The sequence below is a fragment of the Delphinapterus leucas genome, chromosome 7 (genome assembly GCF_059928025.1).
Source record: "Delphinapterus leucas isolate spDelLeu-1000000601 "Yukka" chromosome 7, BTC_Dleu_Yukka2, whole genome shotgun sequence".
Lineage (NCBI taxonomy): Eukaryota > Metazoa > Chordata > Mammalia > Artiodactyla > Monodontidae > Delphinapterus > Delphinapterus leucas.
In genome coordinates this window covers 8,321,945-8,346,769 of record NC_143135.1, presented here as the reverse complement: position 1 = coordinate 8,346,769, position 24,825 = coordinate 8,321,945, and the positions used below count along the sequence as shown (strand labels likewise).

Sequence of the window (24,825 nt, the reverse complement as noted above, 5' to 3'; positions counted from 1 at the left end):
AGGTATTTCGCATCCCCTTCTGGCTGGCTAGAGAAGGGTGCCACCCCTAGTTCCTGTCTGCCGACCTCTCCAGACAGCCAAGAGAGCACCCAAATGGAAACATCCTCTTTCTTCCGAGGCTTGAGTGCCTAAGGCAGAGACCAGATGGTAGCAGCTCAGGCCTGCTAAGAGGGGAAGATTGGTTATTTAGGGGCTGTGACAAATGGTTTTGCAGAAGAGCAGGGGAGAAAGGATCTAATTTAGCAAAGCCAGGGGCCAATTTCTACAGTAACCCTGTGGAGAGCCCAGACGGCCTGGAACCACAGGGCCACAGGCTCAGGTGCTGACTGCCTTCTCCCTTCCTTCCTGTGTCTGGTGGCTAGTGATGTCATTGTGAGGTTAACCCTCTGGTCAGAGAGGACGACCCTGACTCCCTGCTGCCTGAGCCCTTCTGCCCTGGAGCTGTACCTAAATGGCCTCCCAATTCTGACTTTGTATAGGGCAAGAAATGGCCATAGGAAGTTCTGTTTTGATAGTTTGACTTCTGATTGGGCATTTAGCCATCTGAGAACTGAGTGCTTTCTTTCTTTTTTTTAAAAAATAAATTTATTTATTTATTTGTTTTTGGCTGCTTTGGGTCTTCATTGCTACGCGCGGGCTTTCTGTAGTTGCGGCGAGCAGGGGCTACTCTTCGTTGCCGTGCACGGGCTTCTCATTGCGGTGGCTTCTCTTATTGCAGAGCACAGGCTCTAGGCGTGTGGGCTTCAGTAGTTGTGGTTTGCGGGCTCTAGAGCGCAGGCTCAGTAGTTGTGGCACATGGGCTTAGTTGCTCTGCGGCATGGGGGAATCTTACTGGACCAGGGTTCGAACCTGTGTCCCCCGCATTGGCAGGAAGATTCTTTTTTTTTTTTTTTTAATGCACAGATCTTTTTTTTAAATTTATTTTATTATTTATTTTAGTTTTGGCTGCGTTGGGTCTTCGTTGCTGCGCGGGGGCTTTTCTCTAGTTGTGGAAAGCGGGGGCTACCCTTTGTTGAGGTGCGAGGGCTTCTCATTGAGGCAGCTTCTCTTGTTGCAGAGCACGGGCTCTAGGCATGCGGGCTTCAGTAGTTGTGGCTCGCAGGCTCAGTAGTTGTGGCTCGCGGGCTCTAGAGCGCAGGCTCAGTAGTTGTGGCGCACGGGCTTAGTTGCTCCGTGGTATGTGGGATCTTCCCGGACCAGGGCTTGAACCTGTGTCCTGCATTGGCAGGCAGATTCTTAACCACTGCACCACCAGGGAAGCCCCTGAGTGCTTTCTTTATGCAAAAGTACCCTGGAAACACCCTGCTTTCTTAAGCCCTATGCCACATATATTTCTTGGTGAGACAGAGAGCCTCTGCTTGGGTATTATTTTAATTTGGGACTCTTAATGGGGCCCTATATTGCTCATCCTTCTAATCTCCCGGACCCCCCCCCAAAAAAAAAAACCCAAACCTTTTATACAAAGAACTTTGGAAAGATGGAGCAGTGCCTCAAAGTCACTGGATCAAAAGTGGTATTTGGCATAGTTAGCTGGTTTGGTGTTTGGTGAGAGATTTCTGCTTTATATTTGAGCAAAAGATCTCTTGGCAGGAGGCCTCTGTGTGGTGTTCCCAGTGCTTGCCCTGTGTACAGGGTTTGCCCCCTTCCCTCCCCTGACAGGTTGTTTGAATCCTCTTGCCCATAAACAAGTGCAGCAGAACATGTCGGGCCAGCTCACGTGGCCTTGGTTATCTCTTAATGGGGTAGCCAGCATCAGCTTTATTTTTTTAATTATTTTTTTAAATTTACTTATTTATTTATTTTTGGCTGTGCTGGGGCTTCGTTGCTGCTCACAGGCTTTCTCTAGTTGCGGCGAGTGGGGGCTGCTCTTTATTGCAGTGCGCGGGCTTCTTATTGTGGTGGCTTCTCGTTGCGGAGCACAGGCTCTGGGCACGTGGACTTCAGTAGTTGTGGCTCGTGGGCTCTAGAGCGCAGGCTTAGTAGTTGTGACGCACAGGCTTAGTTGCTTCGCGACATGTGGGATCTTCCCGGACCAGGGCTCAAACTCGTGTCCCCTGCATTGGCAGGCGGATTCTTAACCACTGCGCCACCAGGCAAGCCCCAGCATCAGTTTTAGATACCACAGTATCTGTTTGGCTTCAGGGGCAACCTAGACCTAAAGTCAAGCTGCCATGTACTCAGTCCCAGTGAGAAACTTGTGCTTTCCAATCTTCTCCACCCAGCTTCTGACAAATGAGCCCTCCTCCGTTTATCCGACGAGCTAGCCAAGGCACCTGCCCAGGTCATGGCCACTTAGTAACAGGATTCAGCAGTCTCTGCCCTTGGCCCAAGGTTGAGACTGCAGTGGTAGCGGCGGGCCCAGTGAGGTAGAAAGGAGGTACCCAGTAGGGAAGACAGTCACTTGACGTGTTAGAGCTCCACAAAGATGTGGAGATGCCAGGAGGAAGCCTGGGTCTGTCAAGAAAGGGAAACAGGAGTGTTTATGATTCCTTAGTGAGGACCAGGTAGGAAAAGTCAGCTCTTGTGGGACAGGAGTGAGAAAAGGACAGCTAGACAGTTTCATTCCTTCTTACCTTTATCATCCCTGAATTGCTACTTCTGGTATCTCATTTATCTTTCTCCTGTATCTCAAATCCTGTCTGCCGGGGCCCATGACATGCAGCTGTTTCAGGAAACTGCCCCTGAGACAGATGCATGACCGCTTATGGGATACAAAACCCAACACCGAAAATCCCATCTTCCCAAACAGTGATCTTGTTATGTTGTGTGAAGGACAGCTGGTGGTGGGAGCCTGGCTGCCACGAAGGCTGCTGAGTCTCCAAGCCAGACACACTCAGGAGCTGGGGGTGCAGCTAAGTTTTCACCACCACACTCACCCCCACTACCCTGGCTCTGAGTTTCCCTCCTCTCACTACGGAAGAGGCAGTGCTCTTCAGTACATAACAATCAGGGACTCTAGCCACACTGTGTGAGTGTGTGTGTGTTTCTTAAATACCGGTCACATTTCCCATTGTGACTATTAATTTGCAAAGTTTCCAGTTCCACATACCTAGAAAATCTTGGCAAGATTATTGACATTGTGTGTCTCAGGAGCTGTGGTGTGTACTCTGGATTTTCCTAGGGATGGATGTGTGTGTTTAAAGTGCTTTTTATCAGGGACAAGTAGAGTGGCCTTTTATGGAAGGGATAAAACAGTTGAGCTGCTGGAGCCTTTTCTGGCTCTGCCAGAAACCCACGTCCAAGTCTGAGCTGTGCAAATAGGTGACCAGAACTTGGTCTTCCAACTCTAGCGCTCTCCTAGGCCGGTTTGAAAGATCCATCTCTTTTTGGAGAATAGAGAATTTGTGGTAAGCAGTGGGTAAAGAAGTTAAAGCCAAAAGCCGTATCTGGGCTTCCCTGGTGGCACAGTGGTTAAGAACCTGCCTGCCAGTGCAGGGGACACGGGTTTGAGCCCTGGTCCGGGAATATCCCACATGCCTCAGAGCAGGTAAGCCAACGCACCACAACTACTGAGCCTGTGCTCTAGAATCCCTGAGCCACAACTACTGAAGTCCGCACGCCTAGAGCCCGTGCTCCACAGCAAGAGAAGCCACCACAATGAGAAGCCTGTGCACCGCAAGGAAGAGTAGCCCCCGCTCGCCGCAACTAGAGAAAGCCCACACGCAGCAACAGACCCAATGCAACCAAAAATAAATAATAATTAATTTTTAAAAAATCATATTAAAGAAACATAAAAACTTATGTTTTTCTAGCATATCTTTTTCTAGCAACCTACAGAATAAGTTGGGAAAGCATATGGAATTATAGTAATAATAGCTAGCATGTCATGAGCATTTAATATATGCCAGGCATTGTTCTAAGTGTTTTGGATGGTGTTGGATAATTTCTGACTTTACCCCTTTGTTTTCTCTTGTTAGAAACCCCGTTATGACTATGGGGTCTTTGTCCTTGTACTCGGTGTTTGCATGGACTAGATAGAACAACAGGATGGGTAGCAGTGGCCTCCTGCTACGCAGCCAGACTCTTCTGACCGGAGGTATCCTGGGTGGGTTTTTTTCTCTCAATCTTCCGGTCTTTATTTAAGCCACCATGCCTGTTGGCAATTAGAGCTGCCCTTCAGGATTTGTTGGGGAGGATCTGTATTCCTTTTGCAGGCATCCTTTCTTCCCTGCTCTCTCTGAGTGAATTCGGAGGTGGAGAGCTAGAAACTTGGCTGCTTGCCTCCTTCAAAACAACCAGCATTCTCTTGTCTGCAGTCTGTGTAATAAATAGTGCATCTAACAATGCCCCAAAGTGGCCCCCTTCCTCCCCAGCACCACCGGTCAGTTGGTGGATCTAGTTCCTGAGGGCTTCCACCAGCACATGAGTTAATCTGTACCAAAGGGCCCTGCTCCCGTGTTCAAATCACAGACGTTAGAAAGCTCAGAACCTCCAGCAGTGAAGTCTGAACCCACATCTCCCCGTTGCCTTAGCCAGGGCTAAACTGGCCTTTTCTGGACCACTCCTTTCTCTTAGAAACCAGTACAGTCAGACTCTCTTCCTCGGACTCTGTCTCTGAGAAGATGAATTAACTATAAAAGTGTTTTTTAAGAAGGCACTTACAATGGAAAATAGCTGCAATCTCATTTACCATATTCTCTGCTCCTAGGTCACGCACACAAACAGCTAGGGAGGAGAACTGTCGTTGCTGCCAGAAAACGAACAGTGTTTGACTTCAGAGGCAACCTAGGCCTAAAGTCAAGCTGCCATGTTCTCAGTCCCAGTGAGAAACTTGTGCTTTCCAATCTTCTCCACCCAGCTTCTGACAAATGAGCCCTCCTCCATTTATCCGACGAGCTAGCCAAGGCACCTGCCCAGGTCATGGCCACTTAGTAACAGGATTCAGCAGTCTCTGCCCTTGGCCCAAGGTTGAGACTGCAGTGGTAGCGGCGGGCCCAGTGAGGTAGAAAGGAGGTACCCAGTAGGGAAGACAGTTCTAAAGAGTGTTTCCCCTGATATGTCAGGGGACTGTCCCAGGCTGCCTTCTCTCTCTCTGGAAGTTCTACTTGGCCTTCCTTTAATTAGCCCTTCTCTCCTGTAAGGCAGTGTCCATTCAGAATTCCTTTCCTCCAGCCTTATTCTTCATCTCCACCTAGGTTCATATCTCCTTAGACCCTCCCTCCTGCCCAGCCACCCCCAGGTGCTCAAGTCCTTTTATGTCAAGCCCTCACGCAGGGTTTGAAGGTTAAGAAACCCCAGTTTCTATGGCCCACGCTCCTTGGAGAGCAAAGATATGTTCCTAGGTCCCATGTTGGAACACTGAAGCCATTGTCCTATTCTGAGCTCTGGTTTAGGTGTTAAGTATGGTTAATACACTACTTCAGATACAGTGGTGGGCCCTGATGGGGTGGGCTGGCCTGAGAATGCAGCCGCCATTGGTAACGTGCTTCTATGGAAAAATAGAACAGAACTTTTGGTAAGTTGGGGATTTCTTTTTTTAGTCTTTTGCCTGTTTTCTTAAGATTTTTTATGTATTTATTTATTTTGGGCTGCATCAGGTCTTAGTTGCGGCTCATGGGATCTTTGTTGAGGCATGCTGGATCTTCTGTTGCAGACTGCGGGCTCTTCGTTGCGGTGCACGGGCTTCTCTCTAGTTGTGGTGGATGGGCTCCAGGGCACCTGGGCTCTATAGTTGTGGTGCACGGGTTCCAGAGCGCGTGGGCTCTGTAGTTTGCAGCACGCAGGCTGTCTAGTTGAAGTGTGCGACCTCAGTAGTTGTGGTGCGTGCGGGCTTAGTTGCCCCATGGCGTGTGGGATCTTAGTTCCCTGACCAGGGATCGAACCTGTGTCCCCCGCATTGTAAGGTAGATTCTTTACCACTGGACCACCAGGGAAGTCCCACGTTGGGGGTTTCTTGACTAATGTGCTGCAGCAGATTTGCATGTGCCTTGTGGGAGCATTCTCATTACTCTGTAGTCATAGCACCAGCTATCACAAAAGTTGTCTTTCTAGATGCCAAATGCCAAAGATAAACACGCACACACCACTTCCTACCCAGAAAGTTTGCTAGAGAGCTATGTGCAGCTCCTGTGATTGTTCTGGGAACAGGTGAGACTGAATTCTCAATTTTGACTGATTCGACCCATTGTCAGGTAGCACCGGAAACAGGGGCGTCCCTCATTCCACAGCTCATGTGTCCTCACCTGCTTGGGTTTTCAATGATCTGTTGTAGGAGGAAGATAGCAACTCTCCCTGTGAGCAGGAACAGCTCAATGGGGGTTTGCTCATGGAAAGAGCAGCCAGTTGGAGTTTTAGTGGTCATGTAAGTGGAAGAGCCACATTGCAGCCCGGCCAGGTGGAGACAGGTTCTGAGAGTGGTGGTGCCAGCCTTAGGTGGTTTCTATTACTTCTTGTCCTGCTGGAGCTCTGATCTCTGACCATGGTAACTTCTGGGGCAGCAAACTTGTCCCAATCTTTTTTCTGATATTTCCTCCTCCTTCTTCAACTCCCTCTTTGAAACTGGAGGAGTAGGAAGGTAGTAGTTTTTCCACTTCCAGAGGAAGATGCAGTGGAAAGAGGCACATGTCTTATTCAGCACCTTCCAGTGTAGAGCTGGAACCAGATAAGACCCGGAAGGCCTGTTTCCCGGCCTCAGCATAAAAACATTTTAAGGAAACCGCATTGGAAGGGGCAGAGACAAAGGGTTAAATCTGCACCCAGGTAGAAAGGCTGTTGCATAAACGCTGAGAGAGGGGTTTTTTGTTGTTGTTGTTGTTTTAGATCTCGTGCTTCTTTTTTATTTTGTGTTGGCAAAAACCCCAGGAGAAGATTGGAGATTCTGGGAGGAGGTGATTATGCTGGGTGAGTCACCTGAGCTCCCCAGCTGCCGTTTTTAGTCCCTCTGCTTTTCTGTAACAGGAGGCAGTTTGGGGAGGGTGGCGGCTGGGTGGGAGCGCTGTTTGTGCATTGGACAGAAGGCAGGTGTATATGGGTGAATTTTTTGGCTCTCTAGGGTTGACGGGGCCTTGCAATCAGTACATTGGTTCAAAGAGGAAATATTAAAGCAGCTCTCGGTGTGGCAAACAGTAAGTAAATGTCTCCTAAAGTCACTGTCACTTCCCCAAATCAGTAGCTCTTAGAATGGCTCAAGCTGCATTGCATTGTCACAGCAAGACACAGTGGTTTTGGTAGCAAAGCAGTGGAGGGATTGAATGTGGAGAGGCAGAGAGAACTGTCTGAAGTGGGAGGGCCTGGTGGTTGTTGGGCAGCAGGAAGTTCGAGGAGAGGGATCCCCCTCTGTGATGAAAGGAGGGCTTAAGCTTGATTGAGGGGAGCCAGGGATGGGGGTGGGGGCTGCTGGTCCTCAGCTGTGCCTGTATTCTGAGCCTGCCTCCAGTTCTCCTCGGTGACCACCTTTGCCTCAAGCTTTGTGACAGATGAGAGTTCCAAGGGGCTTGTCCCACCTGAGAGAAAGCTTGTTAGTAGAACTGACGCTCCATGGATGTCATCCATTTTTGGGAGAGAGGATCTCATGACCCACTGCCCACTTGGATGTTGTGTACAGAGTACACTGATATGGGTTATTGGCGTGTATCCCAGAGACTGTCACGAAGATGCCCCAACATGTTTTCTTATTTATTCATTCGTTCACGTTTATTCATTCATTACCTTACTGAATACTTCTGCTCTGTGTTATAGACATTGTTGTGAGCCATGAATCAGACGGACCGGGGGCCTTCCCTTTATGGTGTAGTCTAGTGGGAAGGACAGACAGTAACCAACCAACTTCAAAGGGCAGTAAATGCCCTGAAAGAGGGGAAAGGGGTCTTCTGGCCAGAGGTTTTGATCTTCCTTCCTCTGCCCTTGCTTATCTCCTTGGGGGACAAGGGGAGTAACTTTAGGGATCAAAAAGTTGTGCCACTTTTATTCTGTATATATTCCATGAGTATTATAACGTGGGGCACTGTTAGGCACTAAGGGCATACATCGGTGACCTCTGACTTCTCAGAGCTCAAAGAGGGGGTGATGGCATAGAGGCACAAAGTCAGAAGAGCTGAATGGATACAGATAGGGTGCTGTGAGAGTCAGAGAAGGGAGAGACCACTCTCAGCTAAGAAGGTGTCTGGATAACTGTTTGAACAAAGGGATTTGGGATAAACAAGGGATAAGAGGGTTTACTTACCTGGATCACTTAAAAGAAGGTATTATGTGAGATCTGGAGCCTTTTAGTGTGTGTGGATCTGTGTAGCTCTTCATACCACAGTTCCAGTCCATTCCCTACGCAGCAGACAGAGTGGTGGGGCTGGGGTCCCCCCGCGGGCCTGTCTGACTCCAGAGTGACACCCTTCACTACCACACCACATACGGCCAGACAATGAATGTGCTAAAAACAAACTACTGGGCAAAGAAAAGGAAGTTGGAGGGAGGCCCAGGCACCTCAGCTTCACTGGTTAGTCTCCCATCAGCTCCCCACAGTCCTCTGTTAAGCGAGCCAGACCTTCCTGCTGCAGGCTGCCTTCTGCCTCCCCCAGAGCCCTGGGCTGCTGGCAGGCAGGCTCTCCTGTGATATGGAGGAACTTGTTGGTCTCCATGGTTACGGTAACCCACTGGTAGGGAGGAGCCGAATGGAGTGCGAGGCTGGCAATGTGAGCTTCCCCCAGCCCTTGGCACCATGTGGTACTGGTATGTTGGCCGTTTCTTGGACCTTTTCTGAGAGGAAGGAGTTAAGGAAATGATGAGGAAGGGAAGAGTGGGCACACCTTCCTCCCGCCCTGGGCTGCTCAGAGGGCAGAGGCGTGGCTGCCTTCTCAGTCACCCACTTCTCTTGGCAGGAGTGGTGTTAGGAAGGAGGGTCCTTTTTGTCTGACAGCCCAGCCATGGTAGAAATTTGACTTTCCTCATTCTAGAAGGAATACCAGCTTTGCTACACTGGTACTTGTAGTCAAGTTCTTAGAGATTATAGCTCTTCTCAGGGCTCAGAGAACCCCTGTAGATGGGAAACAAAGGTCCCTGCCTGAAAGTGAAGAGAGATCTTAGAAAACATGGTCGAGACCTTACCGCGCACCAGTGACCGTGGTCAGCGCTGGCGTGGATTTGCTCATTTCACCTTCACGCTAATCCTGTGAAGTGGGAACAGCTCGTGTCCTCGTGTCCCAGGTGAGGAAACTGAGACCTAGAGGTGCCAAGTGATCTTGCTGGTGGTGTGCGGTGAGCTGGTAAGGAGCGAAGGCAGGGCCCCCACTGCCTCCGGCTGCCTCCAGAGCTCTGCTGTGCTATCGTGCCTGCCTAACAAGTAAGCAGAGATACCGTCGTGAGTCGAGACGTGTATGGTTCCCCTCCTCTCAGTCTCTAGAAGGCAGGAACCAGATCTCTTTGTACTTTGCAACAGGCTCCAGAGGTGGGCGCTCAATGAAGGTTTGCTGAACAGGGCAACAGTAATTGGGGACTGAGATAGAGACCAGGCCCCAGTGAGCAGATTCTCAGGGATAAAGTGTGGAAGCTTCTGAAGCCGTGGTTGCTCAGTAGAATCCACCATTTTTGAAGAGGAGCCCAGCATTTCAAGTGGCTCAGAAGACAGGAGATTTGAGGGGTGCTCCTTGCACCGCAGCTTCCGTGCATGAAGGGGCTGTAGGTGGCTCAGCTCGGATCTCACTCCAGGTCAGTTCTCGCCTGCTGGACTTCCCAGGCAGGCACTGGCTCTGCTGTGGCAGCTTTGAGGCGCGTGGGCTCCCTGCATGGCCCAGGCTGCAGTGCTGGTCTCCCAGCCTTGGGGTGAGACTTGCAGCTTAGAGAGCTGGAGGGCAGCGAACCACCTTGCTTTTGGCTTTGCTTCAGTCACAGGCTGTGCTGGCCTCCTTTGTCAGGGAGGCACCTACCCTGGTTGGAAAAAGGGAGCAGCCCTTTGGCAGTTTTACACAAGCCCACCTCCGCTCTGCGACGGAGTATTAAGGGATGGTGGGGGTTCCCCAGGTGGAGACATCACAGTTCATTCTGGGGCTGGGGGTGTACATCCAGACTCTCCACTGGTCACCAAGCTTTACCAGAGCTCTCCTACCCAGAATGCTCCGCTGGTGTATTGACTCGTGACAGTTGCTCAGGATCAAAGGATGCAAAGAAGACTCCTGGATGCAGTGAAGGAGGAAGGGTTAAAGAACTAGTGATTTGCCATGTGACGTTTCAGCTCAGTCCCATCCTGTCTCTCCCCAGCCTCTCTGAGGTCACTGCTTGGTACTTCCTCAGTTTACAAAGCCCCTTACTGCCCCCCAACAAATAAGATTGAGGAAACAGTCCTTCTGTCACATTGCAAAATCCTGGAGACTGGAAAATGAAGCCATTTGATCTCGCTCTGGCATCTGAGTGGAGGGGCAAGCCTGAGCCCAGGGTCCAGAATAAAGCCTGACCTCTTCCACTGAGATGAGGGCCCACTTTGGGAAGGAGTGAGAGCAGGGGGTGCTGTGGGACCACCTGGGTAGGCCTTTAAAACAGCCCCTGCCCCCCACTGGCCTTAACCCAGATGTTGGCCTTCCTGCTGTCCCAGGCACCTTTCCGGAATCTTCACATCTTTCCCCTCTTCCTAATCTGTGGAGGAAGAGCGAGGGACTCATTCTTCTGGGATAAATAAGAGCAGATTAGGCTTCAGAAGCATTGAAGAGGAGCTGGTGAAGGGGACCGTGAGGAACAGCAGAGTGCTGGAGTGGGCGCGAAAGCCCTGGGCTCCAGTCCCAGCTCTGCACTGGGAGGCTGACCTTGGGCAAGTCTCTTAACTTCTGTGCTTAACTTTCTCATCTGTAAAGTGAAGATGCTCCCTACCCTGTAGGTTTACGGTGTGGAGAACATGGGAAGTACGTGCCAGCAGATGGTAGTACCAGAAATGCCGAATCTGTTGACCAGGGTTCATACATAAGGTGAACACTGAGCAGCACGGTCTCCCAGGTGTCTGTGCTCAGGTGCTGTGAGGTCAGTGGGAGGCTTTGCCCTTCCCTAGAGGGGCTTATGGCTTCCCAGCATGAGATCTTTAAAGAGTTGCCTAGTGGGAAAGACCCTAGCCTCGAGTAGTGGAACGAATGTGAAGTTGATCTGGCGGCCAGAAGAAAGGCCGAGACCAGAACACAAACGGGGAGGGCTCCAGTTTGCCACAAGGACAGCAGATGCCTGGACAGCAGGGGCTTGGCTGGAGGCAGGTGTGAGGAATGGCTTCCCCTGCTGCCCCCAGGCCCTCAAGAGTTCTCAAAGAAAGCAGTATTGGGGTGGGGTTGGGGGGTGATGGAGACCTGGAGGTGGGTGGGAACCTGGAGATAGACTCCCAGAATCAGGGCTGGAAGGGGTTTAGAGAAGCATTTGGTTTGTTCCCAGCCTTTGGGCAAAATTTAGGATTAAGGATCTCATTCTCTATCAGTGACAAAGGTTCTTAGTCTAGAACCCATGGACCTAAGGGGCTTCACAGGGTTCCTGAATCTCCTGATATTATGTCCAGAATACTATCCGTATAAGTGGAATGTGCATTTTTCTAAGGTTAAACACTGCTTTTTGTGAAGTAGGAGGTCCACGTGCCACTGTTGGATGGCTAGTTTCTGCTCCCACCCTGCCCCATGGGTGGTTTGCTGGCGCTCTCTGGGTCAGCATGTCTGATTCACACATACTCCTCCTGCAGATTTGAGCCCGTACCCCGGTCCCACCTGCTGCAGGTGAGATAATGGCTTTATGACAACCTGGGCTGGCGTAAGTCTCCTCCTCACCCTCTCCCAGCTGTTACCCAGCAAAGCACCTTGGGGAGGGTGGGGCAGCCCACTTCCGGAGAGGGGGAGGGGAAGGGAGAAGGAAGTTGCTCTAAACCCGCCTCTTACTCTCTCTGTCTCCCTTCCTACCCGTTAGCCTTCTGCCCCTTTCCTCCCACCTTGCTCCTGGGTAGTGTCCGAGGACTGCATGCATCTTCTGGCTACCAGACCCTGGCCCACAAGAAGTCGCAGCGCTTTGTCCCCGTTGCTCTCCTTGCCAAGCCTGGGCTCTCTCTGCTAGTGGTGGTTTCGGTTGCGACACAGTCCAGGTTCCCAGGCAGGAGCCGCTTGGCCTGGCTGCTTCGCTGCTTTTCACTGACGAGGTGGTGGAAGGAGTCGCCTGCTTCAGCTGAGTAAGGGTGGCTGACGGAGCCAGGAGCCCCCGCCCTGGGCCTGGCTCTTCCCGGCCTCTGTACTTTGCCCTCACTGCCTGACAGATCCTGCTGTGGGCTCTGCTGAATGGAAGTCGCTGGTAGCCCTTGTCCCTTTCTCCAGCCGGGTATGTTTCCCCCCTTTTTTTTTGCTGTGGAATTGCCCACTCCTCTTTCTTCCGTCTCACCCCAAACACAGGATCTTTGAAGGGTTGCTAAATGGAGCCAGGCAGCAACTAGCACAGGGAAGTGCTCCTCCTGGGAAGAGGCATTTGCTGAGAAAGGAAGAGGCGGCAAATGCCCAGAGAAGACTCTCCCCTTAGGTCGAGTGAGCAGGCCCAGCCAGAGTGAAGGGGACGGGCTGGTGACAGGCAGAGGCCCAGGGAGGGCGCACGAGTGCTACAGTGAGGGGAGACGGGTCTGGGGCGGTCGCCCAGGGCCGGTGCCCAAGGGACACTTTTCCTCCATTCCACAGTGCCCAGGCTCACTCTGCTTCTGGCCAGGGAGTACCTGCCTATCCCCCTTCCCAGCTTGGCCCCCTCCCGGCCCCAGGGAAGTCTCAGGACACTCGAGGCCAAACCTGAGTGCAGAGCCCCAAAGCGTGAGCTTTTCTAGGGGAGAACTGTTGGTCAGGGCCTCCAGCATTAGGGAAGGGGCCCTGCCTACCTGAGTCAGCGCCGGGCCTCTCGGGGTGGAGGCTGTCTTCCGGGCAAACGTGGCAACATGCCTAGGCTGAGTTCTGAGATCCAGGTTGAAGGGCCCATTGGATATAAGACTTTTTTTTTCATCCTCATGTCCTGCCTTCTCTCCTCTCGATTGAGCACCTCAAAGCTGTTTAGGCCCTAATTCTGAATCAGGCCTGCTTAGTAACCTGCATGTTCTGCCATTTGGTTCCAAATACTGCCTCACAGGGTGACCCCTTGTTCTTTCTGAAAGCTGCCTGACAGCCCTGGTGTCTGCTTTCAACAGACTGGCCTCAGACCTTTGGGGCCTGCCTATGGTGTGAGGTCAACCAGAGCTTTGAGGATGTCTGGTGTTCCGTGTCTTACTGTGTGCAAGGAGGATGGAGGTGGGGGGCAGAGCATGGCTCTAGCTAGATCCTGCTTAGTTGGCCCAGAAGGGCAGCTAGTCTTCAGCCCCCCCACCCTGTTGGTGAGATCTGGGTCCAGGTTACATGGGCCTAGTCGAGAACCAGGGATGGGACTCTCTCTCCATGACAGCCACCCACACCCCTACCTCCTCTTCAGCCTTCAAAGAAGCTGCCTCTCATGGGGCCTTGGTCCAAGGAACACTTCCTACTAGAGACTTTCTCCTTTCTCTGCTTCCTCACCCTGTCCCACATCCCTGCTGTGGGAAATATCTCACAACATAGAAGAGGCAGAAGGGGGTAAGAGAAGGACTGTGTCTTTTGAGTCCTGAGAGTTGGGTAGTTCGGTCCTGAAAGGGGAGTGTGTGACTTTTAGAGCAGGGGATCAAAGAGCGCGCACCGGTGCTCTCTGCGTCTCTGGGTCCCAGACTAGCAGAACCTTCTCTTTGACTGTCCCGGATACCTAGCTTGGAATCAGCCCTTCACAGCTGCCCTGTCGAGTCCCCTCCCGTGGAGGCTAAAGGTGCTGGTGTAGGCCAGGTGGCTGATGCTCAGCCGGGGCCTCTCCCCAGCCGGGAGGGCCAATACATAGCATCTCTTGGCCTCCAGGTAGGCTGCAGCTGGCTTAGGAGGGCTTGACTTAGATGCAGAAGTCTTGTTGACAATGAGACTTCCGGCTTTGCAAATAGGCTTTGTAGTATTTAGGAACTAAAAATAATGGTATTCATGGTTGTTCTTTTTTGAGCATTGGATAAGGCATTTTACATATTTTCTGTCACCTAATGAATGTGAAATAGGGACTACTTTATCACCACTTTACAGATAAGGAAACTAATGCTAGTAAGTGGGGGAGCCAGGACTGGAACCTAGTTCTGTTGGACAGAGCTCCTCGGCACCCACTAGACCATCTCCTGACACCCACGTGTGGGATCATCCCACGTCGGTCATCTTTTAGATGATTTCCTTCCTGCTTTGTAATAATCTCATCTCCATCGTAAGGATGTTGTTGATGATAATAGCGTTAACATGTGTTGAGTGAGCGGCAGATTCGGGGCTTGAAGCTGGCAGCTGGCCTCTGCATCTGTACTCTTAAGCGCCCCTCTCTGTCCCAGGAAGGAGGAGGGTTGTCGCTGTTCCTTGAAGTTCTGTGTGCGGCTGAGCCCCTGGGTGTGGGGAGGATGCTGTCCTGCTGGGCAACACAGCGGGAAACGTGGAGAGGGATGGGCAGAGCAGAGCTCACGATGGGCAGTAGGGTTCCCAGATTTGGCTTCAGGGAGCAAAGGACCCAAATCCTCAGGTAGACACTAAATTCTCATTGCAGACTTCGAGGACTCGGGGACTGTCAAGACCCTGTTGCCTTTGGCTCATATCCTCAGAAAACAGGAGAGTGACAATTTAGGAGGTGATTTAGAGGTTGCCAAGGAAACTTTTCACCCATCTTCCTATCTTGGAAGTTGGGGCAGAGGGAAATGTTTCCCTATTCATAGCCCCTTTAGGGCTGAAAAGCAACAGGTTGGGGAAGCATGCTTCTTGCCAAGGAACCCTGGACAGTTCCTTGGGTGGTAGCAAGTCATTTCTTTTCTCTGTGGTTTTTGAGGGCTTCACTTAGAGCCAGAAAAGGACCGTGAAAGGAAGAATTTTGAGTCACACTTCTCTGGTCGCCCTGCTCCCTCCAGACGGTTTCCTTGGAGTCTCAGGGCAGCTCTGGGTGGCTCTGCGATGAGGCTGTGGCAGCGCTTTACCCCATCCTGCTGGAGCAATGGCGTCGGGTGTTCTGGAAGAGGCACATCCGTGCTCTCGACCAGAGTCAGGCCAGACGCTCCACAGTGTGACTGTTCACCCGTTAGAGTGTACAATTTAGTGGCTTTTACTAAATTCTCGGAGCTGTGTATCCATCACCACAGTCAACATTTCATTAGAATATTTTCGTTACTGCAGAAAGAAACCTCACAGCCCTTAGTTGTTACCCCTAAGTTCCCTCACCCTCTTCAGCCCTCCTCAGCCCTAGAGTAATCTCTTTCTTGTCTCTATGGATTTACCTACTCTGGACATTTCAAATAAATGTAATCATATAACCTGTGGTCCTTTGTGAGCAGCTTTGTTCACTTAGCATAATGCTTTCAAGGTCCATCCATGTTGTAGCATATGTCAGTTCTTTTTTTTGTTTTTAAGTTATTTTCTCTCTTTTTTGTGGGGGGCGGGCGCTGCGTTGGGTCTCCGTTGCTGCACACGGGCTTTCTCTAGTTGCGGTAGGCAGAGGCTACTGTTTGTTGCAGTGTATGGGCTTCTCATTGCGGTGGCTTCTCTTGTCGCAGAGCTCCGGCTTTAGGCGCGCAGGCTTTGGTAGTTGCAGCGTGTGGGCTCAGTAATTATGGCTCACGGGCTCTAGAGCACAGGCTCAGTAGTTGTGGCACACGGGCTTAGTCGCTCCGTGGCATGTGGGATCTTCCCGGATCAGGGGTGGAACCCATGTCCCCTGCATTGGCAGGCAGATTCTTTAACCACTGCGCCACCAGAGAAGTCCCTTCTTTTTTTTTTTTAATTGCCAACGAATATTCCACTATGTGGATATTTCACTTATCAATTGACAGACATTTGTGTTGTTCCCACTTCTTGGCTATTATGAATGTGTGATACTACGAATGTACATGGGTGTGCAAGTTGCTCTTGGGTATGTAACTAGGAGTGGAATTGCTGGATCACATGGAACTCTACATTTAGCCCTTTGAGGACTGTACAGGTCTTCATACAGATGTATGTTTTCATCTGGACCATACCTTTTTTGTGTTATGTTTATATACCTGTTGGTGCCAGTTGTCATTTCTGCTTCCTCACACCCGTATTTGAGCTATGGGATATCTAAGGAGGGCAGAGGGTGGCCTTGCGCAGACCCTGTCATTCCATTTTCAGTGTACAAGTATTCATTGAGCATCTACCATAATCCAGTCTGTCTAGGTGCAGGGATGTATCAGTGAATAAATGATACATGCCTGTCTTCATGAGCTTCCATTCTTGCTGGATAGACAACAAATCAATGTAAAGTGATACATAGTAAAGAGAAATGTGAAGTGTTGGGAGGCAGTGAGTGCTTTGCAGTAATTCTGATCATGCTCCTGCGGCTTTGAGATGTAGCCTCACCAAAGTGGGAGGACGGTAGACGGCGCTCTCCCACGTGAGGCGGAGGAACTCTTGGGTTGTTACAGCGGATGTGTTGCCAGGCAGTGGAGCCAGTGATGGGACAGCTTAGGTCCTAAGCTCCAGCGCCCACAGGGTGTTGACGTTGGACCTTAGGCTGTGCTCTTTTGGCATGAAGGTGGGCGCTCTTCCCATCTCCTTTTATCCCACTGCCTTATGATTCTTTCTTTGCATGCCTACCAGCCTCCTGGAGTCTGCCCCCATACCCCAGCCTCTTGCGTTTTTTGCAGAGAGCTAAGGGCAGTAGTATGGGGAACCGGAAGGGCAGCATACTCAAAGGTGTACATGTTTCTACCCTGCAGCCCACCTTGGGACACCTCGACTCCAAGCCCAGCAGTAAGTCCAACATGCTGCGGGGCCGCAACTCAGCCACTTCTGCTGACGAGCAGCCCCATATTGGCAACTATCGACTCCTCAAGACCATTGGCAAGGGTAACTTCGCCAAGGTGAAGCTGGCTCGGCACATCCTTACTGGGAAAGAGGTGAGCTTTGGGGTTGGGGACGTGGCAGCGTCTCCCAACTGTTGATACCCCAGCAGGTAGTAGTGGAACTTCTACCACAGCCAGCCTTTTGTTTATCAGGCAGAAATGAGATCTGAACAGATAGGGGTGCTAAGAGGGATAGGGCCAAAAGGAGGCAGAAATATAAAGGAGGAAGTAGATTCGAGTCCTGAGTTTAGTCTGGTCAGAGAGGTAATCTTGGGCTTTTTATCTCTTGTTCAGGTAGCTGTGAAGATCATTGACAAGACTCAACTGAATTCCTCCAGCCTCCAGAAAGTAAGCACACAGTACCTCCTCTCCCTTTCTAAACCTCTGTCAGGAGTTAATGATCTGCTGACCCCATTTGGACCTCCTCTTGAACCCCTAATTCAGAATCTCTGGCCGTTTCACTGTCCCCACCATCCCTTTCCGTGGCTCTGCTGTCTTTAGGGTTTGGGTTGGATCACCTGTGTTGGCTCCTCCTGATTGAGCTTCCTGGCCACAGGCACTGGCTCTTTTAGAAGTCTTTCTGCCCCTTTCCTGCCCCTTGGCCTACCTGTCTGACCTACTTCCTGCATCTTGTTTTCTTCTGGCCTGTGACCAGCCCTATGCAAAAACACATGTATATAGCCATTACTAGAAACACATGCAGTTAACTGTAAGATCTGAATGATCCAGGGGAGTGGCTCTAGAAGTACAGGGATAAGAGGAGGCAGAGAACCTGCCACTGGATTCTGTGCCAGCTACATTTCAGAGAATGGGTATGGAAGGCTGGGGTTTTTCGAAACTAAACTCCAGTTTCAAGCCTCTTACAGTACGTGCAGATTAATGACAGGTCCTCCCGGTTTTCCTTCTCACTTCTAGGCTTCTTTTGACTAACAGTTGCAGAGTCCTTTGCATGTAGTCTTTGCTAGATGAGGTTGAACTTTCCTTCCCTTCTTGACTTACAGTGGAAAACTGAGGTCTTACCTAGCTGGTCGGGGAACCCTCCAGGTGAGACCACATATGTAGGAGTGAGAAAAGAAGGCTTTCATTTGCAGAGGAGGGACGGCTTACCAGTGACTGGTTGGTGTAGAACTGGAAACTGTCTGCCCTCTGCCCCCACCCTGGGCTCCGTCAGTTAGGGGAAGGAAGAAATCTCCCGTCAGGCTCCCAAAAAGCTGTCCCTATTCAGGTCAGTCAGATTTCCTCATACTCCAGCTGACCCTGGCTCAGATTTTCTGACCTTGATTAACCTAGTTCTTTGCATCTTGTGGCAGATTGAGTTTTTCTTTTCACGAGCACATTGTTACTTGAGTTAGGAGAGGGCATAACCTGATGCTAACAGCCAACTACAGTGAGATTGGGAAGCTTGGGACTGGAGGTTGGGAGCTGTTGCTGAGAGAGACACTCACAGAATTAGTGTGAGTTGAGGTGCCCTGACATGCTGACAGCCAAAACCAAGGTGTTTCCTATTTTTTGTTACCCCTGGGATCCCCTCAGAGTTCTTTGACTCAAAGGAAACATGGCTGTCATCACCAGGGCTTCCCTGCTGCTGGGAGCTTTCCGGAAGAAAGGGAAAGAGGGCTACTCTTGACATGTTGGCTCAGACCCCACAGAGTAGAAGCCAGCTTGGTGTGGGCCATTTGGTCTTTGGAGCAGTTTAGCCTGCCAGAGTCAGCTAGGCCATCTTATTTCCCACCTCTTTTTTCTCCCTGCCTCTTCCTGACTGGCTGGAAGCAGCAGCACCAGACAAATGCAGCCATTTTTAAAGCCTTTGAACACACTCCATTGCCAAGGCCAGTCTGATTCTGGCCAAATCACTCTGTTTAAATTTGATCCCAGCAATGATCCCTAAAGGACAAACGCTGAAGAAGCTAACCTCTTCGGGGTTCTAGACAAGCTCAGAAAACTCCACGCTCTCCTAGGAGAACGCCCTTTCCAGGCCCATTATTGCCCCTGAGGTGGCGTCCAGGATTTTTTGCCTCTTCATCCAAGATAACTATTGGGCCGGGGAAGAAAGCAAGAAAAACCTGGGCCCTAACAAGAAAAGGGAGCCAAGGTCAGAATCAAGTTCTCGAAGATTGGAAAACCTGTGTCTTCTTTTCCTTTCCAGCCCACAAAAGCTCTGGGATCTCATTAAAGGAAAAAAAAGAAAGATGTGTTCACTTTTCCCCATAAAATATAACCTAAATTAGGTCTCCATACCTCCCCTCTCCTTAAAAACAAAAACAAAACACAACACAACTAGTTCTGCTCCTTGTGCAAACGGTGAGGCCTAGAAGTTGCAAAAAACCCCACCTCCAGTTCTCTGGCCCCCGCAGAGGGGATGGAGTTCATTTCTGTCATCTTTCTTCATGGAAATGTATGGTTTGGAGTCCCTGATTTTGTTTCACAAAGAGAGCGTGAGTGTGTGGAGGTGGATTTGATTAAAATTGGCATCAGCTATATATAGGAGTGGCTTCTTCTGTCACCACCCCGAGGCCCAGGAGAGAAAGGCGTACCCACTAGCGCAGAGCCCTCTGACTTCTGTAAGTCAGAAGGTGCTGGGCCCCTTCAGAGCTCCCCTACCTCTTCACACAGACCAAGCTAGAGTCTGCTTTGTCAGTGAACTGTAGAAGCAGCTCAGGTTCTAAATGTTCATGTACGTGGGCTCACGCTCCCTCTTTCAGAGGCATGCAGCCAAAACCCGTCTGCTGTTTGGGGGCTGGATTTGGGGAGACAACACCCAAGGGTGCAGCTGGCTCGTCCAGATGCTGCCCCTGAGGGTACAAGTCATGAGAGCCCAGCTTTCCTCGCACTGACCCTTCTTGCTCTCCTTCCCCGCCATGTCCTTCTCAGCCACTGGGGATGGGCATGGAGGATCTGGACAACTACTCTATTTCTTTTCCCTGCCTGTTTTCTCTTTTGGAAAAAGAATCTTAGCAGTGGCTCTGTTTGGAGGGGACCTGAGGGGAGCAAGCTGAGCAAGCATGACCCCTGGTATTTTATTTTCCAGCTGTTCCGTGAAGTAAGAATAATGAAGGTTTTGAATCATCCCAACATAGGTGAGAACCAGTCATCATTCCTTTCCTCTTCCCCCACAGCAAGGCTCCACTTCCCAGCATGTGGCCCTTCTCCCTGAGGCACATGGCCTTCTGGAGTCTGTAGTCTTCAAGGATGCCTCTGGGGAACCCAGCTCAAGATCCAGCTCTGCCTCTGGAGCACAGGGCTGTCCTTAGTGGTGTGGCTGCCTCGAGAGGAACCTGTCTTTGGGAGAGGAGGAAACTTTCTGATTCCTAGGATGCCCCTGTACATGTTGGGGCTCGATGTGTGGCCCCTGCTGCTTCTCTGACTCATAGCTTGGCCTTTTCTCTTGTAGTTAAGTTATTTGAAGTGATCGAGACTGAGAAAACTCTCTACCTTGTCATGGAGTACGCTAGTGGAGGTAGGTATGGAATTGCCTCTTCCTACTGTGTCCCCACCTTCCCCAGCCCCAGCAAGCTCTGATGTAGACCCTGCCCCTGTCACTTGCAGGAGAGGTGTTTGATTACCTAGTGGCTCATGGCAGGATGAAAGAAAAAGAGGCTCGAGCCAAATTCCGCCAGGTGGGTGTGACTCCCTCCATGGAGTGTGGGCCCGACCTCTGCTTTGGGGGGTTTGGCATACAGGGAGGAGCTGCCTGTCTGTAAGCGGCACCTGGAGGGTCCTTTGGGCTTTGCTTATCTATGTGGCTGCTTCGAACTCGGTCACAGGATCACAGCTCCACCAGCCCCTGTAGCCCACCTTCAGGTGCCCCTGAGCTGACCGCTCTTCCTTCCTTTCAGATAGTGTCTGCTGTGCAGTACTGTCACCAGAAGTTTATTGTTCATAGAGACTTAAAGGTAAGGCGTGCTCTCATCTCCGGTGTCTTTGAGTCAGGGCTGGGTCATTCACCCTCTGTTAACTGTGACATAACCATTACACCCTGAGTGTTCAAGGAAACACCAGCCTTTAATTTTTTGGAGATGATGAGGAAGCCCCTAGGGCTGCTTCTGACATAGGCCTTATGGCTGGACTTAGGATCCCATTCCAGCTAGCGAGGAGAGGGTCTCTGCCATTTCACCTCTCAGCCCTTCACCTTCTGGTGCAGGCAGCCTGGCGGCTGACCGAGGAAGCAGTGCTGACTGTTCCACAGCTGCGTCACAGCTGCTTTGCAGATGTGCAGCACACTCATCTCTTTCACTGAGCTATTAGCATGTGAGACTACCTATGAGTCTTCCTGGCCCCTGCGTCCTCGCAGATGTGACCGTGATTAACCCAGGCCTGACAGGGAAGCTTTGCACAGCTCACCACGTCTCTGAGCCTTCAGATCCCAGCTCTCACGTGGCTGCCTGTGTGAGGAGCGGCCTGCGCGGCCCTCCTCCAGCCCAGCCCAGCCTCTGCACACTGATTGGAGGCCTGCCCTGGAGTTGGTGGGAGAAGTTCTAACATTGAAGATGACTTCCTGTTTGTTCTTCCATTCCGCTCAGCTCCTTCCTGTCCGGTGCCTTAGTGTGATCCACTTGGTTCCCTGACGTTTTCCTTCTTACCTCCCAGGCAGAAAACCTGCTCTTGGATGCTGATATGAACATCAAGATTGCAGACTTTGGCTTCAGCAACGAATTCACCTTTGGGAACAAGCTGGATACCTTCTGTGGCAGTCCCCCTTATGCTGCCCCAGAGCTCTTCCAGGGCAAAAAATACGACGGACCCGAGGTGGATGTGTGGAGCCTGGGAGTTATTCTATATACACTGGTCAGCGGATCCCTGCCTTTTGATGGACAGAACCTCAAGGTGGAGTGAAGTGCAGGCTTAGATCATTTGTACTCTCATTTCTTCTCTTGGCCTCTGGTTTTATCCCCGACCTCTCACCTTTGCTGCTTTTCTACATTTTTCCTGAGCCAGAGCTTCAAAGAAGGGCTTGCAAAAGGTAGCAGCTATTAAAAGCCCTCTGCACCCAGCAAAATAACCTCAGTTCCTCTCTTGAGGGCTGGGATAAATTGTATGTCCGTTCACCCCTCCAGGGTCCTCAGAATTGCAAGCCTCGGGCTGATCAAGCCAGAGGGCGTGGGGTATTTGACATCACCGCCTCTCGAGTGAGGTGCCTTGTCCCAGGCTCTCTGCCTCTTAACCATATTTCATTTATATCTGCCTGGCCAGTCTTAAACTGTCAGGAGCCTGGATATTAGGTTCCTTCCCTTGGCCTTGGGTGATTTAAATTTCCCTCCTACAGGAGCTGCGGGAGCGGGTACTGAGGGGGAAATACCGTATTCCGTTCTACATGTCCACAGACTGTGAAAACCTGCTTAAGAAATTTCTCATTCTCAATCCCAGCAAGAGAGGCACTTTAGAGGTGAGCAGCCTGAGCCCAGCTGGTAGGAGGTCCTGGGTTCCCAAGGAAACCTCCAAGCTGAGTCTTCCTCTCTGCCCTTCCCCTTCCCTTTACTCCCCAGCAAATCATGAAAGATCGATGGATGAATGTGGGTCACGAAGATGATGAATTAAAGCCTTATGTGGAGCCACTCCCTGACTACAAGGACCCCCGGCGGACAGGTGAGGCTGTGCTGGGCCGTGAGGTTGAGCCTGCCTAGGACTCAGGACCAGCCTTAACTGTATGTCCCCCCACGCAGAGTTGATGGTGTCCATGGGTTACACACGGGAAGAGATCCAGGACTCGCTGGTGGGCCAGAGGTACAACGAGGTGATGGCCACCTATCTGCTCCTGGGCTACAGGAGCTCCGAGGTGTGTGCCCCCTGCTCCATTCCCCGTCCAGCCAGCCTCTCTGCCGGTAGTATCCCCATGCTTCTAGCAGCTGTTGAGGGCAGAAGCTCGTCTCTCAGTAGGTGTGCTCTCTACTGACTAATTTTAAGCCTCATCTCTGGTGGTGCTAAGGTCCCCTGGCTTTTGCTTTCACTAATTTCCATCAATAGTTCAATAGGGAAGCTGGTGGGGTCTGGGCCTGGGTCTGGGTTTCCATACGGGTGAGTAGATCTGGCTCATTCTGTGTTGGTTAGACTGGGTCTAGGTAATTCTGGCTGGGTCAGCTCTGTGTTGGCTCTAGAAGTCTCTGACTGTTTCGATATGTTTGTGTCTCTCTGTATCTGGAAGTCTGGGTTCCTGGGTGCTCTGTGTCTGTCTTATAGGAATCTTGAGCCTGTGTGTTGCTTCTGCCTAGAGCTTGTGTCTGGGTATGTGCATCTGTGTGCATGTACGTCCATCCTCCCGTCTGTGCATCTGGAGGCTTCGTGATTATTGTTCTGCTCGTATGGGTACCCATGTCTGCGCCTGAATCACTGGGTCTCTGTGGGAGTAGGGCCTTGTTCACCATCTGTGTGTCCCCACATCCACTCGTGGCCTCCCCGTCCTGCGCTCCGCCTGGTGGTGCTGGACGCCCTTTCTTGATTCTTGACTTAGCCTGTTCAGGAGGTGTTGGGGGGTGTCTCTCAGTCTGAATGTGCACTCTTATGTGTGTGGTGTGTGTATCCCACTCTGAGGGCGGGGTTCTTTTTGGGGAGGTTGATGTGTCTTTGACTGTGTTTTTCAGGGTCTGTGTTGGGACTTGTCTCCGTGAGTGTTTATTTAGATGCACGTTGGTCTTGCAGGGGGTATGTCTCATGGGAGCCTGGGGTGGCTTTGTGTCAGGCAGGAATGTGTAAGTGGGATCATCCATAGGCAACTCTTCATGACTTCTGCCCTCCCTTTCGTGTTCTTGCAGCTGGAGGGCGACACCATCACCTTGAAACCCCGGCCTTCAGCTGATCTGACCAATAGCAGTGCCCCTTCCCCCTCCCACAAGGTACAGCGCAGCGTCTCAGCCAACCCCAAGCAGCGGCGCTTTAGCGACCAGGGTGAGTACTTCTGGGAGCTGCAGGTGGGGGACTCACCCCTCTCCTGATGGGTTCTTGGGGCTTTGGATGACACAGCTGAGTTTCCATCCCTGTTCAGCCCTTATTAGTAGCATGTCCTTGGGCAAGTCACTTAACTTCCCTCCAACTTGCCCTTACCCATTCCCACTGTCCTCTGGCCCAGCAGCTGGTCCTGCCATTCCCACTTCTAATTCCTACTCTAAGAAGACTCAGAGTAACAACGCAGAAAACAAGCGGCCTGAGGAGGACCGGGAGCCAGGGCGGAAGGCCAGCAGCACAGCCAAAGTGCCCGCCAGCCCCCTGCCTGGGCTGGAGAGGAAGAAGACCACCCCCACCCCCTCCACGGTGAGCCACGCCCACCCCCTCCCTCCTCCTGGCCAGCCCCACCTCTCCTCCCCATCCTCCCGGCTCCTGCTGTGGGGCCTGCCCTCTCCAGGCAGCTCTTTCCTTAATGCAGACCCAGCTCCCTTTGGCTGCCTACCTGACCTTCCGCCCCGGGGCCACTTCAGCTTACTGTAGAAAACCCTGCCGCACAGGGTAAAAGCGAACTCCGTTCTTTTCCCAGCCTGACTGCTCGTGGTGGAAGGGGGAGGGGGAGCAGGTTCTGTGAACCTGCCAGTAGAACACTTTGGCTTTCTGTGATACCACTCTGCCCTTTATTCCCCACAGAACAGCGTCCTCTCCACCAGCACAAATCGAAGCAGGAATTCCCCGCTTTTGGAGAGGGCCAGCCTTGGCCAGGCCTCCATCCAGAACGGCAAAGACAGGTGAGCAGGCCTGGGCCCTGCCTGCCGTATTTCCCGGGAGCCACCTCTCCCAGCGGTGACGTCTGTCAGCAGCACCGTCTCCCGTCCTGCCCCCTGGAGTCCCATCCTGGCTCTGTCCAGTCCAGCCTTCCACACGCCAGCACCTCCTCCCTGCTCTCCCCACCCCCCTCCTCCTCTCCCCTGTGCTCCTGTGACCGCTCCTTACGGTGTACCGAGTGTGACTCCATGGTCATCTCAGCTGTCTTCTTGCTTCTTGACTGCAGCCAGGGCGTGGCAACTGCACTCTTCTGGGCATCAGTGCCTGAGGGGCCCCAGCTCAGGGCAGGA

At 51.6% G+C, this 24,825-nt stretch overlaps 1 protein-coding gene across 11 annotated transcripts in view; it reads left to right on the top strand.

Annotated features, from left to right (window-relative positions):
• The window catches only part of MARK2 (microtubule affinity regulating kinase 2), a 58,154-nt gene that overhangs the window by 25,907 nt on the left and 7,422 nt on the right, over positions 1–24,825 (top strand). For 5 of the 11 annotated variants that reach the window (XM_089914636.1, XM_089914631.1, XM_022591674.3 and 2 more), the window contains 13 exons: positions 16,709–16,888; positions 17,129–17,182; positions 19,863–19,911; positions 20,226–20,291; positions 20,381–20,451; positions 20,671–20,727; positions 21,422–21,658; positions 22,098–22,217; positions 22,318–22,417; positions 22,495–22,607; positions 23,581–23,713; positions 23,895–24,076; positions 24,401–24,498. In XM_089914636.1, coding sequence (XP_089770762.1) covers positions 16,709–16,888; positions 17,129–17,182; positions 19,863–19,911; positions 20,226–20,291; positions 20,381–20,451; positions 20,671–20,727; positions 21,422–21,658; positions 22,098–22,217; positions 22,318–22,417; positions 22,495–22,607; positions 23,581–23,713; positions 23,895–24,076; positions 24,401–24,498 — 1,460 coding nt within the window. Of the gene's footprint in view, positions 1–11,295; positions 12,253–16,708; positions 16,889–17,128; positions 17,183–19,862; positions 19,912–20,225; positions 20,292–20,380; positions 20,452–20,670; positions 20,728–21,421; positions 21,659–22,097; positions 22,218–22,317; positions 22,418–22,494; positions 22,608–23,580; positions 23,714–23,894; positions 24,077–24,400; positions 24,499–24,825 lie in introns of those variants that run through there. The other 6 variants (XM_089914637.1, XM_089914639.1, XM_089914638.1 and 3 more) reach the window with 2 other exon arrangements.